We start from the raw sequence: 26331 nt of genomic DNA, 5'->3' as shown, positions 1-26331 counted from the left end.
AGGCCGATAGCCCACCTCTAGGAATCTAATCTAATTTTCAGCGTGTAATCAAAGAACCCACCCCTATAAGGTATTATGCGATTTTCGACTTAAAGCTTTGTGGAGATGGAATTGCTAGTTTTATTTCACTGTCAAAATCTCACAGGTAATAATTTTTGCTCACCTCGTTCTTGAGAAAAGTGAACTGTTACCAGAAGAATATTAAAAAATATCTGCAAACAAATCAGTTTATCAAATATGCAAAGTATAGTTGATATAATATAATGTCATTTAACTTCTTATAATCACATGGTATAATTAATATGTGCTTTTAAAAATTTAAACTAAATTCATGAAAAATATTTGGAAAAAAATCACTCTCCGACAATATTCCAGACAAAAATAATCTGTCATGTTTGCAGCCCTATAACTTTTTAAATTATCAAAAAGGTTATGTTAGCCCGAACTTTACTTTTCATAAAACACCTACTGTCTTCAGTTATCAGTATTCAATTAACGCAAAAGTTACTTTTTACTAATGTTATGTAGAAAAATTCAGCAATAAAATGTAACTTCATTAGGATTTTGTTTTTAAATGTACCCTTTTTTACACTACGTTCTTTGACTAATATCAATATCTGCTTTTGAGAAAAACTACAAATTTTTCAAGACAGTATTGTACAACACATTATACATGTTAATCATATTATACCTAGAAATACTAGCAATAGCAATACGCCAAAATAAGGGCTATTAATTCTTGATATTTGTTTAAGCTACAGATATCTTGATGTCCTGGATTATTATTTAACTTGAAAAAATTCGACACTTTCTCTAAAATTTATATATTCGTTAAACTAGCAGATATCAACATGAATTAAAAAACATTGTGTAAAGAAAGGATTAGACTTAAAATCAAAACCTAATGCAGCTAGATTTCACCGCTCAATTTTGTGGCTTTAAGTTTTTAAGAGTAAAAAAGTAACTTTTATTTCTACCTGTATAAAGATCAGCAAATCAGTGTTTTTGGAAATATAAGTTCAGAATAATATCCCAAGATTGTCTCCAAAGTCAAAAAATGATTTAAAAAATTATAGGGCTGTCAATCTGACTAAAATTGTCTTTGTATGGAATTTATGGTCAAGGAGTGTTTTTAAATAAATAACCTTTTGTATTTAGATTTAAAATTGTAACAAAAAGTCAAATTACCTTAAAAAATAATATACAGGTTGTTAATTTGTTTATTACTCGCGGCAAGAGCTTTATGGTTGAAATATGGCAACCTCGGCCCGCTCGTCGATAGACGACGCGACGGGGCGAGTCGGCAGAAAACCCTATAAGTGCATGCGTTCTCAATAGGCAGTGTTGCCATTCTGTTCCCCTATAAGTAACTGTCCAGTTAACAATCTGTATACAGAATAATGGTCTAAAAAAGATGGATGACATCAAAATTAGGCCAAATACAGTGAGTAGTTCTTGTATAAAAATATTTTACTTTTTATATTGAGCAGTTTTGTTACTTTCATTGCCTTATAATATCTTGACACAATAGATAACCAAACGGTAAAAACATTTTCAAATATATTCAGCTTTTCTAAAAAAATATAATGTAAATTATTTATGTAACTTCCCTAACATATGATAAATTGCTGTACACCTATAAAAATGGAAGATACACAATGTATAAATAAAAATAGTGATATGTATGTATATAAGTTAAAAAATATAAAATGAAATATGTACATATACAGAACTCACACATCTACTACTGCAAGCACCAAAAATATTGTAAACATATAAAAAATAAATTCATACAAACTAATGCAATTAAATTAATCCTCAGCTCTTCATCAATTACATGTATTACAGTTAAATTATATTTCAATGATGTACAAAATGTTTATCAATCTGTAAATATACTGGAGGTAGTGGTTGATAGGACAAAATTAACATTAACTAATCAAATTACAGCACAAAAAAAAACGTTTGGCAAGAAGTTATTTTGTTTTTGTTTCAATAGAAAAAATTAGGGTTGTTTCTACACACAGATGCAAAAAAACGCTACGGAACATTTTTTCGTGAAGTTTAAAGCCTTTTTTTAATTTAATTACGTTTAGCCCTCTTCATGAATTTTTTTAGCAAACTATATACAGGGTGGTGCACATCATTCGCCTCGGTTGATTATACGAAAACGGAAAGATGTAGAAACAAAATATTTCATGGGAGTATGTGGGGATGCAATGTGCAAAATTTAAAATTATTTTGAAATATACAGGGTGTTTCAGAACTAAGATTTATACCAAAGTTATTTTTTTTCTTACGAAACACCCGGTATTTTATTCCATTTTTGGTTTGTTGGGCCCAAAAAAATGCCATTATTATAAGGGTTAAATATGTTTAAAATGTTTGGTTTTTGAGATATTTAAAGATACTTAAATTTGCATGCTACAATAGAATAGATTATTAACACCTTGTACATTACTTTTCAGAATTAATTCTTGTGCTGAGTTTAAAGGCAGAGAAGTAAACTTTACTGAAAAATGGTATCGCTTCCTTATATTTATACAGGGGTATCAAAAATTGCTGATCTATTTTAAGGATTTATTATAAAAACTTCGTTATTTCAAATGCAATACCCTGTATTTTTTAAATAAATGGAAGCAGATTCAAATGTTCTTTCAAACTAGATTAGGGTTGCCTATACCTATCTAGCTCAGATTTTGAATAAAAAGCGATTTTTTAATAAAATCGCAATCAAGATGGCTGGTGTCGCCATGGCAATTTTCTAGTGACAGTAACTATTTTTGAAGTCGACATTAGTTTATGGACATTAGACGACAACCATTCGTGCCATGAATTTTGGTACGACTGATATTGGAGATGGAGAACTACCCTCTATAAAACCGTCCCAGATACTGGCTTTTGTCAAAGCCCTGGGACTGTATGATGAGTTATGATTCAAGAAAGGGGGACACAATGGATCTGTAAGGTCGAAGTGATTAACCCCCCTCCCACTCATTCTAAATTCTAAATTCTAATTATGGACATTATTATTTATAATTTATAACAGTTTACTTAGATATACCTACAATAGTTTAATAAGTAAGTATTTATTATTTTATAAAAAAAATAAAGCAGTATCGGCTGGCGGAACGAATGGATATGTTACTAGTGCTAACTAACTTTAACACATGCCGTGCAAAAATATCGTGAATAACTTTTACTAAAATATTTATTTTTCGATAAGAACCATGTCTCCTGAGCATTTTGTTATTTGACTTGTCGTAATGTCATATCAACACTAATTAGAACTCTATGTTAAATTTTAAGAAACGTTAAAAGTAATGATACAGGCTTGGTTTTAATAAATATTAATAACACTATAACAGAACTAAGAATATTTAAAAAAAATAGCTGTAATAAGTAAGTGTACAAACACAAAAGTCTTGTGAAAATACTCTAATACTTTGTATTGCCTCCCCCGGCTGCTATAACTGTCAGTAGACGTCGGTTCATACTGTTAATGAGGCTGCAAATATATCCCCAACAAGATCAATGACTTTTGCACAATCTTCGACACCAAGAACCATATTTAATCATACACAACAATAATCACCAAAGCCACCTCGTTATTATGAAGAATAACATAAAAAAGTAACAATTGAAAAAATTGCAAAATGTTAGTGGCAAGTTCATTTTGCTCTTAAAAATTAACCAAGGCGTGTGTTGACATGAGTTAAAAACAAAATATTCAGGAGACATGGTCCTGACGGTTCTGACCGAAAAATTATGAAAATTTGCTGACAAAATTATTGGGTGTTTTAAAGATAGGGTAAAAAACAACTCTTCGATTAACCCTGTATGTGATAAGTCAAAATACTAAAGTTTATAATAAACTGAATTTACGAATTAAAGTTGATATATTTATATACAGTTTGCTAAAAAAATTAAAGAAGTAGGGCTAAAAATTAACAAAATATGACATTTTAAAATTGATCAAAAATTTTTCCATTGCGTTTTTTTTGCATCAGAGTGTTATAAAGTATGCTATAAAGTTTATTCTAGATAGCAGACTCTTTAAGTAATTTCATTAAATTCATGATCTTATTATTTTATTAATTGTAACATATTAATATTAAGTGGACATTATACAAATAACCACTATCAGAGATAGATCAAAAGCACAGTTTTGATAACATTTGAAACCAAAACAAAAAAATAATATAGCATTTAGTGTTACAATATTATTCATCTAAAAAAAAATATCAAAGTTTTTTTTTTTTCATTGTAATGATGACTTTGAGTGCTGTTCTTTTTACAGATGACTGAAATGCATTTTTTTACTTTATTTATTTAAATTCCGTTCAGTACATAATTTGTCAAATTCTACTTTATTGCACAGTCTGCTACCTTAGAACCATTTTTTTAAACACAAGTAATATTACTTTACACCTTGAAATTATAATTTAAAAATATAGCACAATATATTGTTGTATACAATAACGACACATTATTACATAATTTTGAATTATCTGGAGTCAGGTTGGGTAGCTAATTAAAGCGTAAATAACATAATGATTTATATTTATTAATAGTATTTTAATTACCAAGAAATTGGTAATTAAATAGTAAAATTAAAAGGTAAATAAATAATATTAGAGTAATTATTACGATCTAAATAATATGGCATCAGAGCTGACTTGGTAAAGAAGATCACTATCAATTTACATATAAGATTATATGGTGAAGTCATCGATCGTCAGTTCCAAGTCATCTTGAATTCGTTTTTTCCGATGACATGGTACAAAAAATTCAGTAGACGATTGATTTGATTAAATCTTTTTAATAATGGAGATTCTTCATATCAAAATTTTAGATTTGAAATTTATCTGCCATATTATTTATCATATTTGCCTATAATACAGGGTGCACTTCTAATAAGATTAATAATACAAATTTATTTTTCCTTAACTGTTCTATAGAGAAAAAGATGTGTAGTCACAAAAGTTTCTAAATTTACTGCTATACCCTTTTATATTTTAGAATTGGTAGAAAAAGATTGTGAAAAATACAAAACTATATAATATTTCAAGTGGGGTGACTGTTTGAACAACTTATAGGATATACCAAAATAACCATTCTACCAAAAAATGCGATTAATTAGTGATATTCACATGCAAAATTTCAATTTTACAGTGCTGACTTTTTTGAAGAAGTAAAGAATACTGTAATTTTAGTTCACTGATTTTAATAAAATCAATCACCTAATTTTGTTTGTACTTATAAATTCTATGTATATCAATCGGCAATTGTGATTTATGTAATTATGCCCCAAAAAATATATAATATTTCAATGTGTCGCTATTTAAACGCAGAATATAGTGCTTCTATAGTAAATTTAGATTGTATTTATAATATAAGTATTTATTATGGCCTCCCTGTCAAAATATAATTAAAGAAAATGTAAGAATACACAAGAACCGTTGATTGAAGAAATAAGAAGATGCGCAACCTTATGGGCGATTTCGGGGCACAAAATATGTACGAGATGTAGCTGGCGTTACTGTTATATTTCCGAGATTTAGTTTAGCTCTGCGCCGCTGCGCGCTGATAGTCTTACGCAGCGGATAAAGAATACTGTACCGTAGTTCTGCTTTCAGTGGTCAAAATAGGTGGTTGCCGAAGACAATGTTGCCAGAACTACGGATTAATCCGTGGATTTCCAGATTTTGGGTACAGTACGTTAATAATACCGATTTTCTGTCATAAAACAATTTAATAGAATACGATATGATTAAACAAAGAACGGTGTTAGAGTTGGCTTGGACATGAAGATCTCTGTTATTTCATATGTAAAATATTATGGTAAACGTCAGTAGTCGTCATTTCCAAATTCACTAAACGAATTTTTTCTGTATAAAAGAAATTTTATTTTTGTTGTTTATTCTATATTTAACACAAATAAATTCTCAATACATAAAGGCGGATTTTTCATCCCAAGATATGTTCGTCAAAAAAAAACGTATTATAGATATTACACATTTTATGTCGCTTTCAGTCCTACACTGTCTTCGATATGCCTTCGCTAGCCGAATTAGAGAAAATGAGTGTTTTATGCGTTGGCCGTAGAACGAGTAGAGGCTCCACCGTACAGCACTTGAAACGCAAGGGGAAATCAAATCAGACTTGTCGCGAACTTGCCCACTAGGTTGTGTGTCTTCCCAATTCTTTCAATCAATACAAGAACCAAATAATATGGCTTAATATTATCCTTATACGGTACATATATAAGAAATATCTCTTGTGTAAAATTTGTAGAAACAGTTATATATTCGCTTTAATATCCCAAATAAAACATCCGTATCTGAAATACTTTTAGACGAAACATTAAAACACTAACAAATACATGTAAACATTAAATACCTACTTTAAAAATATTCTATAAAGATTTCTCTATAAAAACAATTTCCTTTTTAAATTGTATAAAATATGTAGATATATCTTTATTATGGATATGAGCCTAATCTATTTTAAGAAATTTATCATAAATATTAAAGATATTTATATTTCTTCACAATTATTTTATTACTTTTCACTGTTAACCTTTATCAAATTAATTTGATTCAAGTTATAAGAAAAAATATTACGTTCAAGTTTATATTGCAAGATATATAAAATACTAAGGTATATATTACAATGACTTGTACGACAAATTTTTAAATTATCAATATTTTCTTAATTTACTAATATTAAGATGTCAATTATTTGTACACAAATATACATACTAAAACCATACAAATTTTAACCTTCTCAGTCTTCGAAATATCCTAAAACACTAACTTACTTCCGTTTCGTTTTAATAACAGTAACCACAAAATATCTCTTTAATCTGAAAACTAGGATATGACCACATATGTAGAAATCTTTCAACATACATATGTGGGATATGACAACAATAATTTTCATTTATATAAATATCCAACAACGGCTAGTTTTCACGTACTCTAACAGCTAAAAACACTTTGATAAACTGAAGGAAAACATTAAAAATATAGTAAATAGAAAACATTGTTCTCAAACTCTAATATATGGCACATCTAATTTCTAGTTTGAATTATAGTTATAACTTAACAATTTTAAATTAATTTTAGGTAATTATAGAATAGAAAATAAACTCACCGGCAAAAAAAACCGGCCACGAAAAACCAGTCCCAATTTTAAAGTTGGATTTCTCGCAAACCACTCATTAGATTTTTATGATTTTTTTTTACAAAATGTAAATTAATTCCTTCTTAACGGATACTACGTCAGAAATTTTTATTCCGAATTTATTTTGAGCATATACAGGGCACAACAATAGCAGCAGCTGTAGTAGCTATTGCTAAATCAAAATACATTGTAGCCTCATCTTTTGTGAGCATTTTGTTTTTTTAATCACATTATCTTTATTTGTATTGAAGATACGCTGGCTTTAAAACGAACGTCTCGGAAAAATGCGTCGCAGGCAGTAAGTTTTATGTGTAAATAATCAAGGCAACGGTTAAACTGTCTAATTAAAAAATGCCATTATCTGTGACGGATGTTGCTCGTATTGTGGCTTTAATTAAAGATGGCCGAAGTCAACGTTGTGTCCGATACCCTGGGTATACCTCGAACAACAGTCCAGAATGCCTGGAATCGGCATATGGAAACGGGAAATTCCATCAGTCAAATGGGCTCCAGAAGAAAACGGAAGACAAATGCAATTGACGACCGCTTTATACTGCTGTCCTGAATACTTTACGAAATCGGAGAATTACAGCGTTTCAGAATCAACATCTGCTACATGTCGTGCGGAGAACTCAAGTCAGTGAGAGAACAATCCGACGAAGACTAAAAGAAAACAGCTTGTCTGCAAGGAGACCTGCCACAGGACCCCAGCTACTTGCAAGATATCGTCTACAACGTCTTCAGTTTGCGCGTTTACATGTGAATTGGGATATTGAGCAATGGACTAGAGTCCTTTACACGGATGAATCGCGGTTTTGCTTGCGAAGCATTTTTCCGAGACGTTCGTTTTAAAACAGCGTATCTCTAATACAAACAGAGATAATGTCGTGATTAAAAAAAATGCTCACAAAAGATGAGGCTACAATGTGATTTGATTTAACAATAGCTACGACAGCTGCTGCACCCTACAGGGTATTACAAAGTTCGGGCAAAAAACTTCGTCTTATAGTTGTGCCCTCTATATGCTCAAAATAAATTCGGAATAAAAATTTCTGACGTAGCATCCGTTAAGAAAGAACTAATTTACAATTTAAAAAAATCATCAAGATCTAGTGAGTGGTTTGCGAGAAATCCAACTTTGAAATTGAGACGACTAGGTTTTAGTGGCCAGTTTTTTTTGCTGGTAAGTGTACTTCCATAATTAACTATAACCTTTTCTTTGATATGTATTATGCATACAGTGTGTCTCTTAAATAAATGCAAGTACTTTAAAGATCTGGATAATAAAATCACATTCCCCATATTTAAAATAAATTAAAAATAGACGAGTTACTTAACTCTGAAACTTTAAGAACCGCCATGAGCTGGCTGTCAGTCAACGCCCAGCTTATTCTACGCCCTGTGTTGTCACATGGACAAGAATGTTTACAATAAACTTTAAAACAACTTGCCAAACTCCAATGCTCTACATTTTTAGTTGGTGCTAGGGAGTAGCTAACGCCAATTAAAAAACTAAAACATTAAAAGTAAACTAGCTATTATCAAACAATAGAATTAAAAGAAAACCATTTACAGCGTTAAAAAAGATAGAGGTGGTAAATTGATATTATAGTTACCGTTTTTTTTTCTGTTTTACCTAAAATAATAAAAGAAATATCTGCGGTGAACCTGTATCACTAAAAAGCTTATTAAAAATACCAAGAAAATGTAAAATTGTAAATCTTTGTGCAAAATAAAATCATATAGCTCTCTGTCTGAGGTCAAAATATACTAGTAATTATAATACTTACACTTATTTAAGAGCCACCACACATAAAAGAAATATTCAAAACAACCCGTTCAAAAAAAGTGATGAAAAAAAACAAAACCAAAAAAAAATTTGTTCTGGAGTGTAACAGGACTAAATTTAGAAAGAAGTCAAGATATAAAGTATAGTAAGTGAAAATATGCTAAAATAATAAAATATACAAACATTTATTATTCTTATTCAATCGTTAGAAATGGAAACAAGAAACTGTAGCTAGCCGATTAAGACCCCTCAATTTGATACAAAATTCTCATTATTAAGTCTTGAAAAGATAAAAAGATATACAAATAAAGATGTCAAAGTTTTTATTTAATTTAAGGATAAATAGGGGGCCCAAATTTATTTCAAATTTACCGAATTTTTTTGAATCACTCTGTAACTATACCTCATAGTTCATGAATTATCGCTTGTGAAATTTCTTTAATTTCGACAGTGGCTGACTGACTGACAGAACATCAAAGTTCAAGGTACTTCTAGAAGACTTAGACTTATAATGGAAAGAAAAAATTAAAAATCTTGAAATATCCTTATAGATTAAAAGTTATATATGTCTATGTTATATTTGTATATGAATGTAACAACAATTCAGGTTTATGAATTATCGCTAGTCGAACTTATTTAATATTATTTTGACAGATATATTACCCCAAAAAAAATTAGGATGACCCACAAAAAGAAATGAAATCCCATCAAAAACACAGAATGTAAAAAAATGCCAAGTCACGCAACGCAACTCTTCCCCTACTTACCAGTGAAAGAATTGCATTGGAAGACCTGGCATCAAATTTGCACCGCACAATAATTATAAAAGAAGAATCTACCATTTAGATTAATAATTAAATCTATATCAGTGCATTTGAGAATAAAGTTTTTTTAATAATAATAATAGCTCCCGTATATAGCGTTTAACGCCTTGGGAGTAGCAAGGTACAGCTTGCCATGCTAGAGCCGTTCGGTATAAAAGGAAGGTAATGTGGCTAGCACTACGCTTCAACCGCCTATTATTACCTCAGGATTGTGAATCCCAGGTACTCGTTTAAGACTGAGTCGTACGGTATTAGGTAACCAATCCATTTTTATTTTAATAAAAATAGTCGGCTGATGAAATGCCTTGAGATTGATAGACGAGAGCCTGTACCTCTATACCACCGGGCACCTTATAAAGTTTTTTTAATTAGTAGAATATCATATCGTGCAATTGCCAAGTCGTTATAATCATTTCAGAAATAAAGATGTCTAATATTCATAACAACAATTTATAACAAAACTCTTGAATACGTGCTTCAAGAGAAACTATTTTACATGAGATCTAGCGGAAGAATTGCGTTTGCGCGATTTGGCATTTTTTACACTCTATGTCTTTGATGGAATAGTACTCAAATGATAATTAAGGAACAATTCACACTGGTACAACTAGAGTAAAAATAATTGTATACCATTATGTCAAGAATTAAAATAAGTCAAATACATTCACTTTTTATATGCCTAGCTCTGCTACACTCCATAAATTAATTTAGAACCAGTAACTAAAGAAACCAAACTCCTTCTACCTCCTCTTTATTAAAAGTAAAAATATATACAACAAATAAAAAAATAAAATTATGACAAGTGTGCATACAGAAATGTCCAGACACAACCTTTATACTTTTCTTAGTCACGTTTAAAAAATATATCTCTGAAATTTAATTCAGGCCCGTAGGACCTAAACGATTCTATGTTAGAAAATTTTACATTAAAAAAAACATTTACAAGTTCAAAATGTTATGTATAAATCAACAATACAATATAATATTACTTAACTATCCTTTTCATTCCAAAAACTTCCTTACTCTTAAAATCTTACTTGTCTATTGGCGTCAGTTTCAATTGTGTAATCTTTATGAATGTAAACTAAAATATCTCTTGAGTCAAGTTACCATAGGAGAAAAATAAAATATAGATGACTATTGGCACATCGGTAAGTGTTTAAAAACTTATAGTCGGAGGCGTAATTCGGAAGAGCAATATATAACAGTCAACCATATTATTATCCTTTAAAAGGAAGTCTCTCGTTTATAATCTAACGTCTATTTGGAAAATAAACACTATGAAATCGTCTGTTCAATGTAACTTGCCTGGCAATTGTCCGGTTCTTCAATCGTATGAACGATATCTGATAGGCAAGAGTGGTAACTAAGACACAAGCTGCATTTGCGCAGGTACACTATTGTTAGCGATGCAGGTACGGTATTGATCTGTTGACAAATTCGATTCGTCTGAAATGAAAAATATTTACGTCATAAAGTGACCGCCAAAAATTTCGTAAAGCGAGACTCACACGATCAGTATTATTGACAGAACACTGGATATTGTCAGTGACCCAAAACACTTTCAGGATTGCCAAAGTATCTCAGTATACTGACAGTTCCGTCAGTATATTTTTGCCCTCTCACGGTCAATATTACTGACTTTTTTTGGAAATACTCGTCAATAATACTGATCGTGTGAGGCCCGCTTAAAAAGCCGTTAAATAGTCGGTGCCAAGAATTAGTGTCATCTGTGATACAATATTTTGAGAAAGAAAGGAACAATAACGACCCGTTGTTATCCTTCGAGGCAGTTCGAGAAGTGAGTCAAAAAAACATAAAAATAAAGAAGACCAAAAAATGTTTTAAACAATAAAAAAAAATGTTTTGTTGAAAAATATTTTTTCCAGCACTGCCTTTTTATAGATCTTAGATATTGTACAGGATGGGTCAAATTGGACGCTTTTAAAGGGAAACACCCTTTTCTATAGGAGATAGACGAAAACTAATATCGGTGTCTGGAGCTCAATTTTTATCAAAAACATGAGGGTGAAAACCGTAGATCGATATCAGTTACCGTTTCGGAGTTACGGGTTGTTTTTCAAAAATGTGCATTTTTAACAAATCGCTGTAACTTTTTTGCTATGAAAAATTTTATATTTCTATGAAAACATTTCTAAAGCACTTTTTTACGTAGAATTTAATGGTTTAAGTATAATTCTTTTAACATTAATAATTTAAGGGTTATCAACAGAAAAATTGATTTTTTATTTGGGACATCCTGTATATTTTTAATTACCTTAAATTACCTTTCCAAAAATATAGCACACTTGATATTTTGTTATAATATCCTTCGAAATACAGAATTTTTAAAAGTTTGCCACTTTTAACTAGTAGGTTTTGAATCCCTTATTGATGATCTGCCCGTAATGGAACTCGAAAACATATTTTTCCAGCAAGACGAGGCACCGCCTCAGAACGCTGAAGTTATCGGCAAATTTTTGCAGTCAATTTCGAGAATAATTAAATATGTAGCTAACCAAGATCCCAGCCGTTGGCCATCGAGGACGCCGGACTTAGTGCCTATGGATCTAATCCTATGGATATCTTTGCGGAAGAATAAAGTTTCTTATTTTTAAATTGCCCGTATAATCTAGATAAGAATTAGAAGTACTTGGCGGTTATGCGAGAGTATCTTTCACCCCTAATGAGTTAATGAATTCCGCGAGAAATATTCAATAACGGCCCCGTCTGTCCATAACAGAAGATGGTCGATATGTCGAACACCTGTAACAAATTCTCATGTCTCGGTTTGCTATTAATTTTTATTATTATTATATAGTTTAAATGTATTGATGTTGGTAAAATATAGTTTAAATTGTTATAAAATTCTGCATCTCTCATTGCAAATATTATTTTCGTTTTAATTGCTGCTCACCGCTAGAATGGTGAATTTTAATAAACTTTCTATATCTCGAAGAGGAATCGAGCATCAAGTGTGATATATTTTTGGAAAGGTAATTTTAAATTCTTTTCAATGAGTTAAAAATACACAGGGTGTCCCATTTAAAAAATCAAATTTTCGGTTGATAATTCTTAAATTATTAATTTTAAAAAAATTATACTTAAACCATTAAATTCTACATAAAAAGATGATTTGGAAATGTTTTCATAAAAATAATAAATTTTCCATAACAAAAAAGTTACAGCGATTTGTTAAAAATGCATATTTTTTAAAATACTTACTATATACTATATCTTTATAGGCCTAGTTTGACATTTAAATAGAGAAAAATAATAATTTTTAAAAATTAACAAAATATTTAAAAAAATATTTTGTTAATCATTCATAATAGTTGCAATAATCAGTAACCTGAAGTACTTACTTTCATAATTAATTTCCTCATTAATCATCATCTTCCTTTAATGGGTTTAGTGGTGATTCATTTTCGATTTTCCAATTAAGCATCGAGGCTTGATATCTGGTTTGTACCATAATACGCTCCATGACGCACGAAGCAGAAAGACGCGCTTCTGTATCGTGATCCCAGCATTCTTCCATTGTGTCGCATATTGCCTCTAAACCCTATAAACAAGAAATCGATTCTAATAAAAACAAACAAAAAGATTAACGGTTATCCAATACACAAAATTAACCAAGAAATTATTTAAATTCGAACTGTGAAAAATTACCATACACTTAGGAGGCATTTTTTTAATTTTTATAATTAAAAAAAAAACAAGTTAATTTAAATTTTCCTCATCTAAACATCATGATGAAGACCGATAGCCAATATCAAAAAGGAAGTTTCAATATCTAAAGTGGTCTTTGAGTTATCTCGTGTTATGTGTTAAAAAGTAGAGTTATGAAATTACCAATTCTTATTATTATTATATTACTATATATAATATAGATATTCTTATAACATCCTAATGATATTCTTATCTCAATTCAGATGCCCAGAAACATATCTAATGATTTTATCAAGTTATCCTTCAAAAAAAACCTTGTAGAAATAACCGTCTTTTGACAGTAAGTTTACTCCAGTAGACAAGGAAAAGCGTATCTGTGTCACCGATAAATGTGGCAACGCTGCAATAGCACACCGTAGCATTTTTCTCTCTCCGGCTTTTAGATCCCCAAGAGATTCACTTCCACACTTGTATACAGGTTGTTAACTCGACAGTTACTTATAGGGGAACAGAATGGCAACACTGCCTATTGAGAACGCATGCATTATTGATTTTTTTGCCGACTCGTCCCGTCGCGTCGTCTATCGACGAGCGGGTCGAGGTTGCCATATTTCAACCATAAAGCTCATGCCGCGAGTGATGAACAAATTAACAACCTGTATACCAACCCATAACTTGCCAACGCGATATACAGGATTGGTAACTTGATATCTAGGCATAGGAATTACATGCATTGGAATGAAACGCCTATAAAAAGTAAAAAAAAACGCTTATAAAAGTAAAGCTTAACAGAGATGGACAACAACTTCCCCGTTTCCACTTCGACTACGACTGTCGAGTTAGACAAACTCCAATAAGACAACAAATTTTGGAAATAGGCCCGCCTCTGCCCATCTACCTGCCCTTTATCGCCATTAATATTATTTCTCTCTCCGCGCCTCCGCGTCGCGCCAGCGCCTCAGTCCATCACAGAGTTGCCAGGTCTACCGCTTTCGTCTGTAAGCTACCGATCTACCGATTTAAACAAAAGTCTAGCGATATGTTCAACTGCGTCTTTAGTCTTTACAATAAAAGCACTTAAAAATTTGACACATTTGGACTAAAACTTAAGCGACTATCGCGTCGTAAACACTTCGCAGAATTACGGAGACATTCTCAAAAATTCTTATTATCCTTGATTATGTGCTGTATTGCCAGAATTTCCTAAGATGATATATTTAGAAAATATTTTGTCTCATTCATTTACTAAAATTGAACCCACATTTCTCCCCCAAAAAAATAAACAAAGAACAAAATCTAAGTTAAAAAACAAAGTAAATATGGACAAATATTAGTGTGCTTCTTCTGTCTAAAAAGTATATTAATAAAAAGAGAGTTGAGAGTTAACAGCTATGTTAACAGATATGAGTTAACCAACTTTGTACAAAGGCAAAAAGTGACTGATACCCCTACTTGTTAGTTTTAAATGTTTTTATTAATATATTAATATTATTTAAGTTAATAAGATTTTTTGATATTAATTCATATTATACCTAGCTATTTCTAATATTTGTTTATTGACTATTGACCTCGTGGACTCTGTGAAATTCTTAGGACTTGTTGTAGACAACTCGTTAAAATGGGACTTTCACATCGAAGCTCTATCAAAGAAACTAAGCGCTGTCTGTTTTGCGCTAAGATCAGTTTCTAAGGAACTTAACTTCTCAACCTCTAGAATAGCCTATTATGCCCTTTTTGAGTCACATCTTCGTCATGCCCTTCCGTTCTGGGGTACTTGCTGCGCAACCAAATTTGATCGTATTTTCAGACTTCAAGATAGCCGTTCGATATTTATTGGGACTGAACAGTAGAACTCACTGCCAGAATTTCTTTAAAAATTTCAAAATACTGACTCTTCCTTCTTTATTCATTTTTTAATCCGTTTGCTTAATCCGCAAGCACATATCTGCTATTCCCGAAAGGCCATCTCATAACTATCCACTTAGGAATGCGGAGCACGATCTTTATCTGCCAACCCCGAGCTCAGAACTAGTTAAAGGTTCAATACTGTACAATGGCAAAAAAATGTACAATCATCTGCCTTTGAATATCAAGTCGCTTTCATTCTTTCCCGCATTTAAAATCATACTTACTGGAGAGACGGTAAACGACTTTTTTGTTGATGTTTAATTATGAACAATTTTGATCATCTCACACACTGGTCAAAGGTTAAGTATTTAATATTTTATAACTCTAAAATTATATCTATTTACTGCGTACAGTTCTGCAATTGTCCATGTACATTCTTTTTGTTATTTTAATGACTTTTTTTGAATTGTATTATTTGTATTGTGTATTTTTTGTTGTTTGTATTTTTTTTGTGCTTTTGTTTGTTTTGTGAGTGCTTTGTCGATGAAGCCGTTTTGGTTTTTGTACAATAAAGCGTTGTTTTGTTTTGTTGTTAGGGAAGAAATATATTTACTATCTAACAAAGCTGGCAACCCTGTTCTGCCACTCATTACTAAGTTTTTTTCCGGAATTTTTTCTTTTGTCGAAGTTTCACAGTCTACGCGAATGAGACGCCTGTGGTCGCGCCCCCTCTCACAGAAGCGATCTTCTCACTCATCGTGTCACTTCTTCTAATCAGTGGAAGGGAAAACAGAGTTATCTGTCTTTGTTACATTGCAGGGTAGACTGCAGTCGTGTCATCTTTTTTTATCGCATTGAGAATCTCCTATTACTAACAGTAGCTTTGCCAAACGTGTATGTATTAGTATTAGCACAGATTAGGTATACTATATGTATACAGATAAAAATCTTATCCCTAATTCGTGGTAAGAAAATTGTTTTTTATGACGACGAGCAAACAAGTAAAATTTCCTGTGGGCAAAAATAAACTCGCGTTTAAACAGCGTAATAAATGGGCTGGTCAGGCGTTGTGCACAATTTTAGAGGCCATAAATGGGCGTGTTATGTGTGCAAACTAGTAACCTAACTAGTGTGCGACTCCGAAAATTGGAACCACGAAAAACAATGCTTTTCACGATAAGTTTATAATCTGTGGTATTAGTACAGTACATCTATCCGTTCTGTAGCTACGGGGCATCCGTAAGGGGGGAAACAATATTCTCTAGATGTTTCTCATACAAAATTAGACGACGCGACGCGTCCCATCAATAAAAATTCGACAAATTTGCAAGTAGCCAATGAAATGAGTGTTTTGCGAGGCGTACTCGTCAATTCCACGTGGTGACGTACTCGTCAATTCCTCCCGCTTCTATTTGGGTAGCGTTTTATAAAATATATTGCTGTTTATTTAAATGTTTTTTGTCCGCATTCCTCTCATAGACACAGATCCAGTAGACGCACTTTATACATAGTGGTAATTTGTAATGAAGTCAAAATAGTACAAAAAATAAATTTTATTAATTCATAAAATATCCTACTTACCGGATGATTTCTCCAATGTTCCTGTATACGCGGCCTGACTTTATTCTGTACCACGCTTTCTTGCATATCTTCCAATGTTGGATGGGGTCCAACTTCCTCTTCAAATGGCAGACGATATTCTGGGATGGGACCATCTTGAGCCTTTAGCAAAAAAAAATGGCGCATCAATACAAATTGATACAATTAAAATTGCCGATTTTGCATACCTTACACCTAGAAACCAATTCCCAAAGAACAAGACCGCAAGCGTACATGTCAATCCTCAAGAAGGCGTCTGGCGTGAAATTGATAGCACCTTCTAATACTTCGGGCGCCATATATCTTTGAAAAAATATATAAATTTATTTAATATTTTAAAAGTAAAAAGTATAGAATAATAAAATAGTTTTTATAATTTAGAGATACCAAACTTTACAAACCTATCATTAAAGAATTATTACTTTCTCAAAAACGAAAACCTATAGAATAATAAAATTTAATATACCGGGAGCGTCTCAAAAGTAGCTAACCTTTGGAAAAAATAACTTTTTTATATTTTTCAGATAAAAAAACGAGATTTGGTGTATGCTAGTATATAACATAAATTAGGATTAATTATTAATTAACGTATTCAATTGTTTTTGGTCACTACCTACCTGTTTCATCGGAAATGACTACAAGTTTTAATTTTTAAATGACACCGTCGGTATTTTTTACTTTATTCGATAGAAAAGTACACTCTGAATAGAATGACATACCATATGTCAATTGTTTATCATATCAACTTTTGATATTTTCAGATATGGTTTATTTGAAATTTTAACATGCTGTTCATAACGACAATTTGGCTCAAAATATCAAAATGCTTTTTCCAAATATGCTAATGAGCCACTCTTGTTCCATTTGAAAAATTGAGATATGATTGAAAATGTGATTTGATTTTTAACTCTCCAGGACAAGACACGAAAAAATTTAGGCAAACAAATCTATTTTTCCAAAGCTCCTTGATTAAAAATTAGTGTTTTTAATCAATTGTATTTTAAATTTCAATCACTCTAGATTGAAATTTAAAATACGAATTTTCTTAAGTGAAAATTAAAAGTTCAAATATTATATGTGATTCTATTCAGAGTGTCATTTTCTATTGAATAAAGTAAAAAAATACCGAGAGTGTAATTTAAAAATCAAAAGTTGTAGTCATTTCCGGTGAAACAAGAAATGACAAAAATCAATTGAACACGTCAATCAATACTAATTTATGTCATATACTAACATACCAAATCCCGTTTTTTTATCTGAAAAAAAAAATAGAAAAGTTATAGGGGTGGGCCACTTTTGAGACGCACTCGGTATAATTTCTTAAAACTTAATACACTCGGTATAGTTTCTTGAAAAATCAAATATTGAAATGTTTTAACCAAATGGTCCGATTTTTGTTATATCTTTAAAATTAAAATTTTGTTATTAAGGCAAACTATATCTATAAATTAATTTACCCCAAAATATGTATAAAAAATATTTAAAAACCAGTGTCTAGAATAGTTTCAGGTGTAAACGACACTGAAAAATATCAGAAAATATTTTTTGTCGAAAAACACTCCTTAATGGTGAAAAGACGTGTGCTAAATTTTATAAAAGTATCTGGAGTGGCTTTGAACATAGTAGAAAAAAAACGATGTTTTTCTTAAAACTTTGAGACAACCCTGTATATAAAAAACGAGGCCATTTTAGAACACATATTTATATGTTATATTATGAACTTTTTACCTAAAAAATAGAACTGGTCAGAAAATGTAAGTTTAACATACCTGCGGGTGCCAACTTGACCATGAGTGTCTCCACAAGATTTTCCAGCTTCGAATATAATAGCTAGACCGAAATCAGCAATACAAGCCGTCATGTCGTTTTTCAACAGAACATTCTTGCTTTTAAAATCGCGATGTGCAATTGCCGGCTTCGAAGGTTCGTTAGGTGTTTTTCCCGGTATCGAGTCATGTAAATGCATTAAACCTGGAAGAAACGAATATTTTTCAAAATTTAGATAGAAAGTAATTTAATAAAAAGACTAAGTTAAGAGTATATCAACCAAATTGGCAACATTGCGATAAGGTGTAATTATGCCTGAGTTAAATTTTTTGTTGCTAATCATGTTTTGTGGAGTGTTAAGGGCGAGTATACAGGGTGATTCACAGCCATGGTACGTAAAATGTTGATGGAGAAGCGGTAATAGGATTTTTTTTAAATTTGGATATTTTCATAAAGGCCCCTCCTCCATCTGTAAATTATTTTAAGCGTTAAAGTGCCGCTTCGTACTAAAAGTGGTTATCATGGCATAGTTATTATTTTAAATGGAACACCTGGCATATTATTACATTTTTCGAAATTTTCATATACCATAATTTTTCTATTATATTAATCTATATCTAAGTGTAACAGTTTTCGAGGTAAAGAAAACATTTGTGAAATTGACAATATCATGATATTGAATAAGCATTGGTTAAATCATAAATTCAGCATATTAAAAGCTGAAAGCTGAAATTTGGATTACCTGTACGTTAAGGAAAATCGACATATTCTATCTGTCTAAATAAACCAAAATAAACCGATTGGATATCAAACAGGGAGATCAAAAATAGTATATTGTTTTATTAGGAGTAAAAATGACACTTCTTTAAACACAGTCATTTTTACTCCGAATAGAACATGCTATTTTTTTCAAACGCCACAAATAGGTTTTTAAATAATTTCAAACGTGCCAAATAATAAAAGATTTAAAAGCCATAACTCGTATGTAATTATATATCGAGAAACTATGGTTATGGTCGTTAAATTTGACACTTTATGTCAGTTTAATAATATATTTTCGTACTTTTATGCTTAGGCGTAAAAGTGCTTTACTTTTATGCCTAGGCGTTAAAATTACTTTTTTATATTGTCAATCATGTCGCAAAAATAATACTTTTGTGACGTTTAAAAAAAATTATTACCAGCTTCTGGTTTTTTCTGTAAAGTAATTTAAAAGATAATCAGTCTATTATAATCTTAGTTACGTTTAAAGAAAATCGTTACCATGACAAATAGTCACACAAATATTCAAACTTTATAATATGGATCAATTATAGTACTAGAGCTAGCAACGTCGGGAAAACAAGCATTTTAAGAAAGCTGGCTCTTTAATATATCGTTCGCCTCTCTGGAACAGCATGCGGCCCGTCTGGCTACCGGTAAACGTTGCGTTCCCTACTGCGCATTGAAAGAAGATCCTATATTGTTATTAGTCCTTTAAATAGTATTGAATATAAACAGCCCGAGTTTCCATAGCTCAGCGCGTAGGGGTTCCCCCTATCAAGCGAGGAGTCAGAATTCGAGACCGGGTCAGGGCAAAAACTTTTTTATTTTATTTTCGTTTATATTCTGATAGTAAAGTATTAAATAATTCTGGTGTTTCAAAAAAAAAACAAATAGTTAATACTTTACTATCAGAATATAAACGAAAATAAAATAAAAAACTTTTTGCCCTGACCCGGTCTCGAACTCTGAATTCTCGGTTCGTAGTCGGAAACTCTACGCGCTGCGCTATGAAGACTTATTCGATTTATATTCAAAACTAGAATTTAACGGACTAAATAAAAAAATATAGAATCTACTACCGATGCGCAGTAGTGAACGCAACGGGTATCGGCTAGTATCGGCCCTCTGAGATTCCGCGGGATCGAAGTTGCGGGATTTACGCGCGGGATCCGCGGGATTGACACATTACTACTGGGTAACCGAATCGATCTCGATCAAGGTCAAACCCCTTCGTTCCGGGCCGATGAGTCGACGCTCGGAACCTGGGGGACCCGTTTAACTAGTACTTGTGGACGACTTCGTCAAATAAACTGCCGGACATAATTATCGGGAGAAGCAAAATTTTAGGGTAAATTTAAAGTTGAATATCTCTTGACCTAAAAAAGATAAAAAAAAAAGATATTTGGGATGCGGTTTGGACCAGGTTTTAGATGCATCTATTGTGATTAAGATGCTAGGTGGTTTTCGAAAATATATTTAGCGAATTCTCGTATACAGGGTGTTTTATAAGAGAGTGAAATTTTGGTCAAGAATCTTTTTTACCGCAAATTTACGAGTTTTAAAAAATCGAAATTTTTACCAAGTACGACTAATCTGCATTGAAATTAGAAAAAACAATTTGACCGGTTTTTAAATTTTTTTGTTTTAAGGAAAATTGATTTTTTTTTCGAAAAATATGCATTTTTAGTCATACGTATGGTCCTAAGTGGTACAAAAAGCTTTGTACATTCTGCATATGTCAAAAAGTTATTGATATAGAGTGTATCTAAAAGCAGATAACTAACACAAGTTAAAAAAACTTCAACATCAGAATAATATTTTTATTTATAAAATAAGTAGATAAATTATAATAAATTTTAAGTTTATTTAATATTAAATATATTTTTTGAACACCCTTTATAAATCGGTCCAAATTTCTGTACAGTTAGATTAAGATACTCGCTATATCAATATATTGTGGGCCTATGCAAAATGTACAATGCCTTTTGTACCATTTAGGACCAAATGTATGACTATTGTTTACAGTCCCGCAATTTTGCGGATCCGCGGGATTGATTGCTTTAATCCCGCGGGTTTGCGGGATTGAGATTTTGGTGCGGGATTGTATTCCCTAGTATCGGCAGCCAGATGGGCCGCATGCTGTTCGAAAAAGCATAGTACAAGATATATCAAAGAGCCAGCTTTCTTAAACTACTTTCTCGAAAACGTTGCTAGCTCTTAGACTATTAGACTTTACTTAATTTCTAAATTTCTAAAATTGTCATGGTAACGAAAGTCTTGAAATGAAACTGTAACATTAGAATTATTAATTTTTAAATATCTCTACTTGGAAAACCTGAAGGTTTAGGTATAGGAACGTGATATATCGAAGAAAAGCAATTTTAGTAGTATTTTGATTTGTTAAAAAATATGCAAGGGGTTGAATTTGAAATAACAAAGCTTTTTTTTTGCTCTCCCTGTATAATGTATCTAATCGGTTGATATAAACAGAGAGATCAAATATATCGACTTTCGTTATAACCTCAGATTATAACCCAAATGTCAACTTTAAAAATGTTCAATTCATGATTTTACCAGTGGTTATTCATTTTCATGTATTTATTAATACTTATTTTTTTTATTTTTATTTGTTATCTCGAAAACTATTAGAGATAGGTATAGATTAATACAATAGAAAAATTATGAGATATGAAAGTAGTTTCCAAAAATGTAAGAATATACTGTGTGTTTCATTTAAAATAACAAAGATAATACATAATAACAAACTTTTCAAATGATCCAGCAACACTGTAACGCTGATAATTTCAGTTAGATGAAACAGGTGCATTTATGCAAAATTTTCAAAAAGTCCCTCAGTGGTTCTCCCTTTAAGGTACCATCGCCGTGAGTCACCCTAAATAGGCGTGGTTTAAAACTAGGAGAATGTGGTCATCAAAAAGGAAATATTAAGGATAGTGGGCACTCACCTTATACCCGTTTTGGACTCTCATATCTTTTGTTCTCGTGAATTTGTAATCGCCAATGGATTTCTATAGCCCGGATGTTTATAGAGGGCATCGATCTACCCTCTCGGCAGTACTTGACCGATCTCGTTCGACACTTACCGCTGAATATGCGTACCCACTTAGGTTTTAGAGTAGATAAGGATGGGTGGGAGGGACAGGATCCAAGACAGAGTCAGTATAAAAAAAACGTTAATAACAATTAAAACTAAATAAAAAAATATGTTTTCCATAAAAATATATAGGCTTGGTCCTGCATTTCAGTTGAGTTTAAAAATTCCGACCGCAGCGCTCGTTACGGCAGAAATGAGAAGTTTTCGCTCTGAATTTCACGCAGTTCCGATGATGATCGCATTAAAATAATATTAAAATCGTGACTTTGTCATAATACTTAATTATTTTTGTTTTTAATAGTGCAGATATTGAACTATAAAACACTCAGGTACGAGGCTTGTATGATTACCGCTTCGGGCATAGTAAAAATTAAGTGAAAAATAACTTTTAATTTGGGTTATAATGAACTGGGCATCGTTTATTGTGTTGTGACCATTTCAAATGTTAATAAAACTGTTAACATGTAAAGGAGGCAAAAATGTTAATATGTAAAGGAGCGCGTAATTCCGTGCTTGATAGGTGCAATCAACTTTCCCGGATATTCAACGACAACAACATTCCTTGTTCCCGTTCCTAAACAACATTTTATAGCTTCACAACTTTACAGCGATTTGATCAAAAGCAAAAATGGATTCAAGCAGCTCGACGGAACAAGTGAGTAAACAAAGTGCCCGTTGGTTTACATAATCAAAAAATTAAACAGGCATATACTATGAGAGGATAAATTATAATTTGCAATATTAATGGTATATTAATGATTTTAAATCCGTGTATTTGTATATGTTACAGTAAAAGTCGGAAATTCAGTGATTGTTAACATTCACTAGGAAATGCTAACAATTACGCATTGGACCAGTGAATGTGGTATTTTAAAGATATTTGTCGATTTTTCCTAGTAATTTCTAACATTCATTAGTGAAAGTAACAATTACTTACATTTACTTACTAGTTGCCAGTAAAAGTTATTCTATTGCACAGGGCGAGTGTGGTGAGGAAGGATGGCGATGGAAGTTAGAACAAATCAAACTTTTAAGAATATTGGATCACCTCAATATTCAAGGTGATCCACATATCTTAAAATTACAATTTCCTTCTTTACTATATTTATTAAAAATTATAGAAAATAACGACATGGCCTTCTAAATATTAAAAGTGAAAACATAATAAACATTTTAAAGCATACAAAACAATTAAAAAAACATTCAATATTCATAAACATAAGATTACTTATTGGTACAAGGTTTTTTAATGAAGTTCTTCATCGTGGACAAAATAAACTATGCCCGAATTTTCTTGAACGGGAGTTATTCGTCTTTTCAAACCCGCTACTTCAAGCATATCAAAACGTTCATAGTCGCTAGGTTCCTTAAAATATCTTTTTCTCTTACATGCTTAACTTTGACTATGACTTCATTATATTGCAAAAATGAAAAACAAGCACTAATACTAGCGATGGGAACTATCGAATGAATTAGACTATGGAATGGTTACTGAATGAATGATTTCAACTATCGAATGGTTTTATTCGAATAAAATCATTCATTCATTTGTATACTAAAGCATATGTGACAACCTCGCCGTGCGATTAAATGGTTATCGGAGCCACGACTATCGAATGCTTTTGATAAATGAAATTTAGTATTCGTTTGATTTTTGTGTGCGTCAGTGCATTATTAGTTCTTCTAAATTTTTATAACTTCGCTTTATAAATACTGTGCTATTTTTGCGTTTATTAAAATATTTAAAATACTAAAATAGTAGTTTATTTTAATTGACGATTGTGTGCGTATGCAGGTGTCAAAATTTTTCCGAAAATTTGTGTGATTTTCCGTAGCTCGATCTTTCAATTATTTTATTTTATATGGTATATGGTCTATTTTTTAATGGGAAATTTTGAGAAGTAGCAATTTTTAAGAGAGATGAGATGAACTTGGAATTAATTTTAAAAATACATATTTGTATTTTAGATGTTTTAATAATATGAATTAGTTGAACTTAATAATCATATTTAAGTAATGTGGTTAAGTAAATGGGACTCAAACTGTGGGGTGAGAAAATTAAATGGAAAGTTTTACACGTGCCAATTTAAAAAAAAAGTTCGCGATGTTTGTATTTTGTTTATGCTAATTCTCTTACATGTAGTTTTTTGCGAAGAAATATTTCATTTATTTTTTAAAGTAAATGCCAGTAAAAGTAAATATTATTTTTAAATAGTAATATAAAGTAGGTACCTAATATAAATAATTTTGATTTCTAATTTTTTATTTATATTTTCCTTCCATTACTCTGCATGCTTAGAAAATTAATAAATGTTTATATTTCATGATTTTAAAGTTGTTGTTAATATAACAAATTAGTTCAGTAATTATTATTATTTAATAAACCAACGTTGCCAAAAAATTTAAAGACTGTATTATTTTTAAATAGGATCTAATATAAATAATTTTGACATCTAATTTGTTGTTTATATTTTGCTACTACGTAAAAAAAAATATTTATATTAAATTATTTTAAATTTTGTTGTTAATAGGTATAACAAAACTGTTATTATTATTTTTATTAAACCAGTCTGCTTAAAAACATTAAAAATCATTTTCCTACATCCAAAATAACAAGTGTTATTGCAGTGTAACAACAGAATATTAATAAAAAAAATGCAAAATATATAGACATACTATCCCTAACTAACTAAAGCCAAACAATAATATACTTTGCTAATATCAACTAATACCAATATATGGCAACAGCGCCCTTCATAATGTATTTTCTGTGTAAATACTAACACCTAAAAAAAAATAATATGTCCTTATCTTTATATGACTCCGCAAAAAATCAGATGCCGGCTTCTTTCAGCATTGCCACCGACCGCTGTCGGGTTTCTCGGAAAGAAACCTCGCCGGGCGACAACTAAAATCCAGTTAATATTTTATTATAATCGATCCTGACGAATAAATGAATTTCATATATGAATGAATTTTATAAATGAATGGTTTTTGCTGCCGAATTACTAGAATACAATATTTCAAGGCAGATGACGCATCTATTCGATAATTTTTATTCGAATAGTTTTCCACGAATGTTTTCTTACTAGCTATCGAATTATTCGAATGAATTGCAACTATCGAATGTTTCGATAGTATTCATTCGATAGTTCCCACTACTAACTAATACATTAATGCGAGTGTCTAGTTTACCTTAATTTTTCACGGAAAATTTTTTCCATAGGGAAAATACTGCACAGCAGTTTTTACAACGATAACAAAACAATTATACATAACCACAAAAAACAAAGCGAATTTACGCCAAATGTCTGTCAACGTTGCCAACGTTTAGCCCAATTTAATGTTATCCTTATATTGCCTATTATTCCACTTATCCTTATTTATCTTTATATTTTACAAAATGTGGCAACAGCGCTAACTGATTCTTTCAAACTCACTGCTATCGTCCAGGGAATGCTAGCATTCACTAGTAAAAGTTGGTTTCAAAAATAGATGTTGAACTTTTACTGGCGTAGTCTTCGCAAATCAGTGAATGTGCGCTTTTACTAGTAATTGTTAACAATCACTGATTTCTAACTTTTACTGTAACATATATACCGGTTGTTTACAATATTCTCCGAGCACTGGCGGAGAATACACTAAGCCTATAGGATAATGAATTATAAATTATTTAAATCAATATTTAATAACAAAAATATAGATACGCTACTGAAATAGTAAAATTCACGGAAACTGCCATAAGCCAATTATTTTTTGACAAG

General features: G+C 31.2%; 1 protein-coding gene across 1 annotated transcript in view; it reads right to left on the bottom strand.

Moving 5' to 3' along the window:
• Nucleotides 1-10535: 10535 nt before the first annotated feature.
• LOC115876956 (activin receptor type-2A) overlaps nucleotides 10536-26331 on the bottom strand; it is a 30447-nt gene continuing 14651 nt past the window's right edge. The window contains exons 7-11 of the mRNA XM_030893001.1: nucleotides 18690-18891; nucleotides 17109-17223; nucleotides 16903-17043; nucleotides 13167-13366; nucleotides 10536-11250 (exon numbers count right to left, since the gene is read on the bottom strand). Of these exons, the coding sequence (XP_030748861.1) occupies nucleotides 13187-13366; nucleotides 16903-17043; nucleotides 17109-17223; nucleotides 18690-18891 (638 nt within the window). The 3' untranslated portion in view covers nucleotides 10536-11250; nucleotides 13167-13186. The remainder of the gene's footprint in view (nucleotides 11251-13166; nucleotides 13367-16902; nucleotides 17044-17108; nucleotides 17224-18689; nucleotides 18892-26331) is intronic.

The sequence above is a fragment of the Sitophilus oryzae genome, unplaced genomic scaffold, assembly GCF_002938485.1.
Source record: "Sitophilus oryzae breed Bouriz unplaced genomic scaffold, Soryzae_2.0 scaffold_1441_pilon_pilon, whole genome shotgun sequence".
In the NCBI taxonomy this organism is placed as follows: Eukaryota; Metazoa; Arthropoda; class Insecta; order Coleoptera; family Curculionidae; genus Sitophilus; species Sitophilus oryzae.
This window is presented reverse-complemented; position numbering and strand designations above follow the sequence as displayed.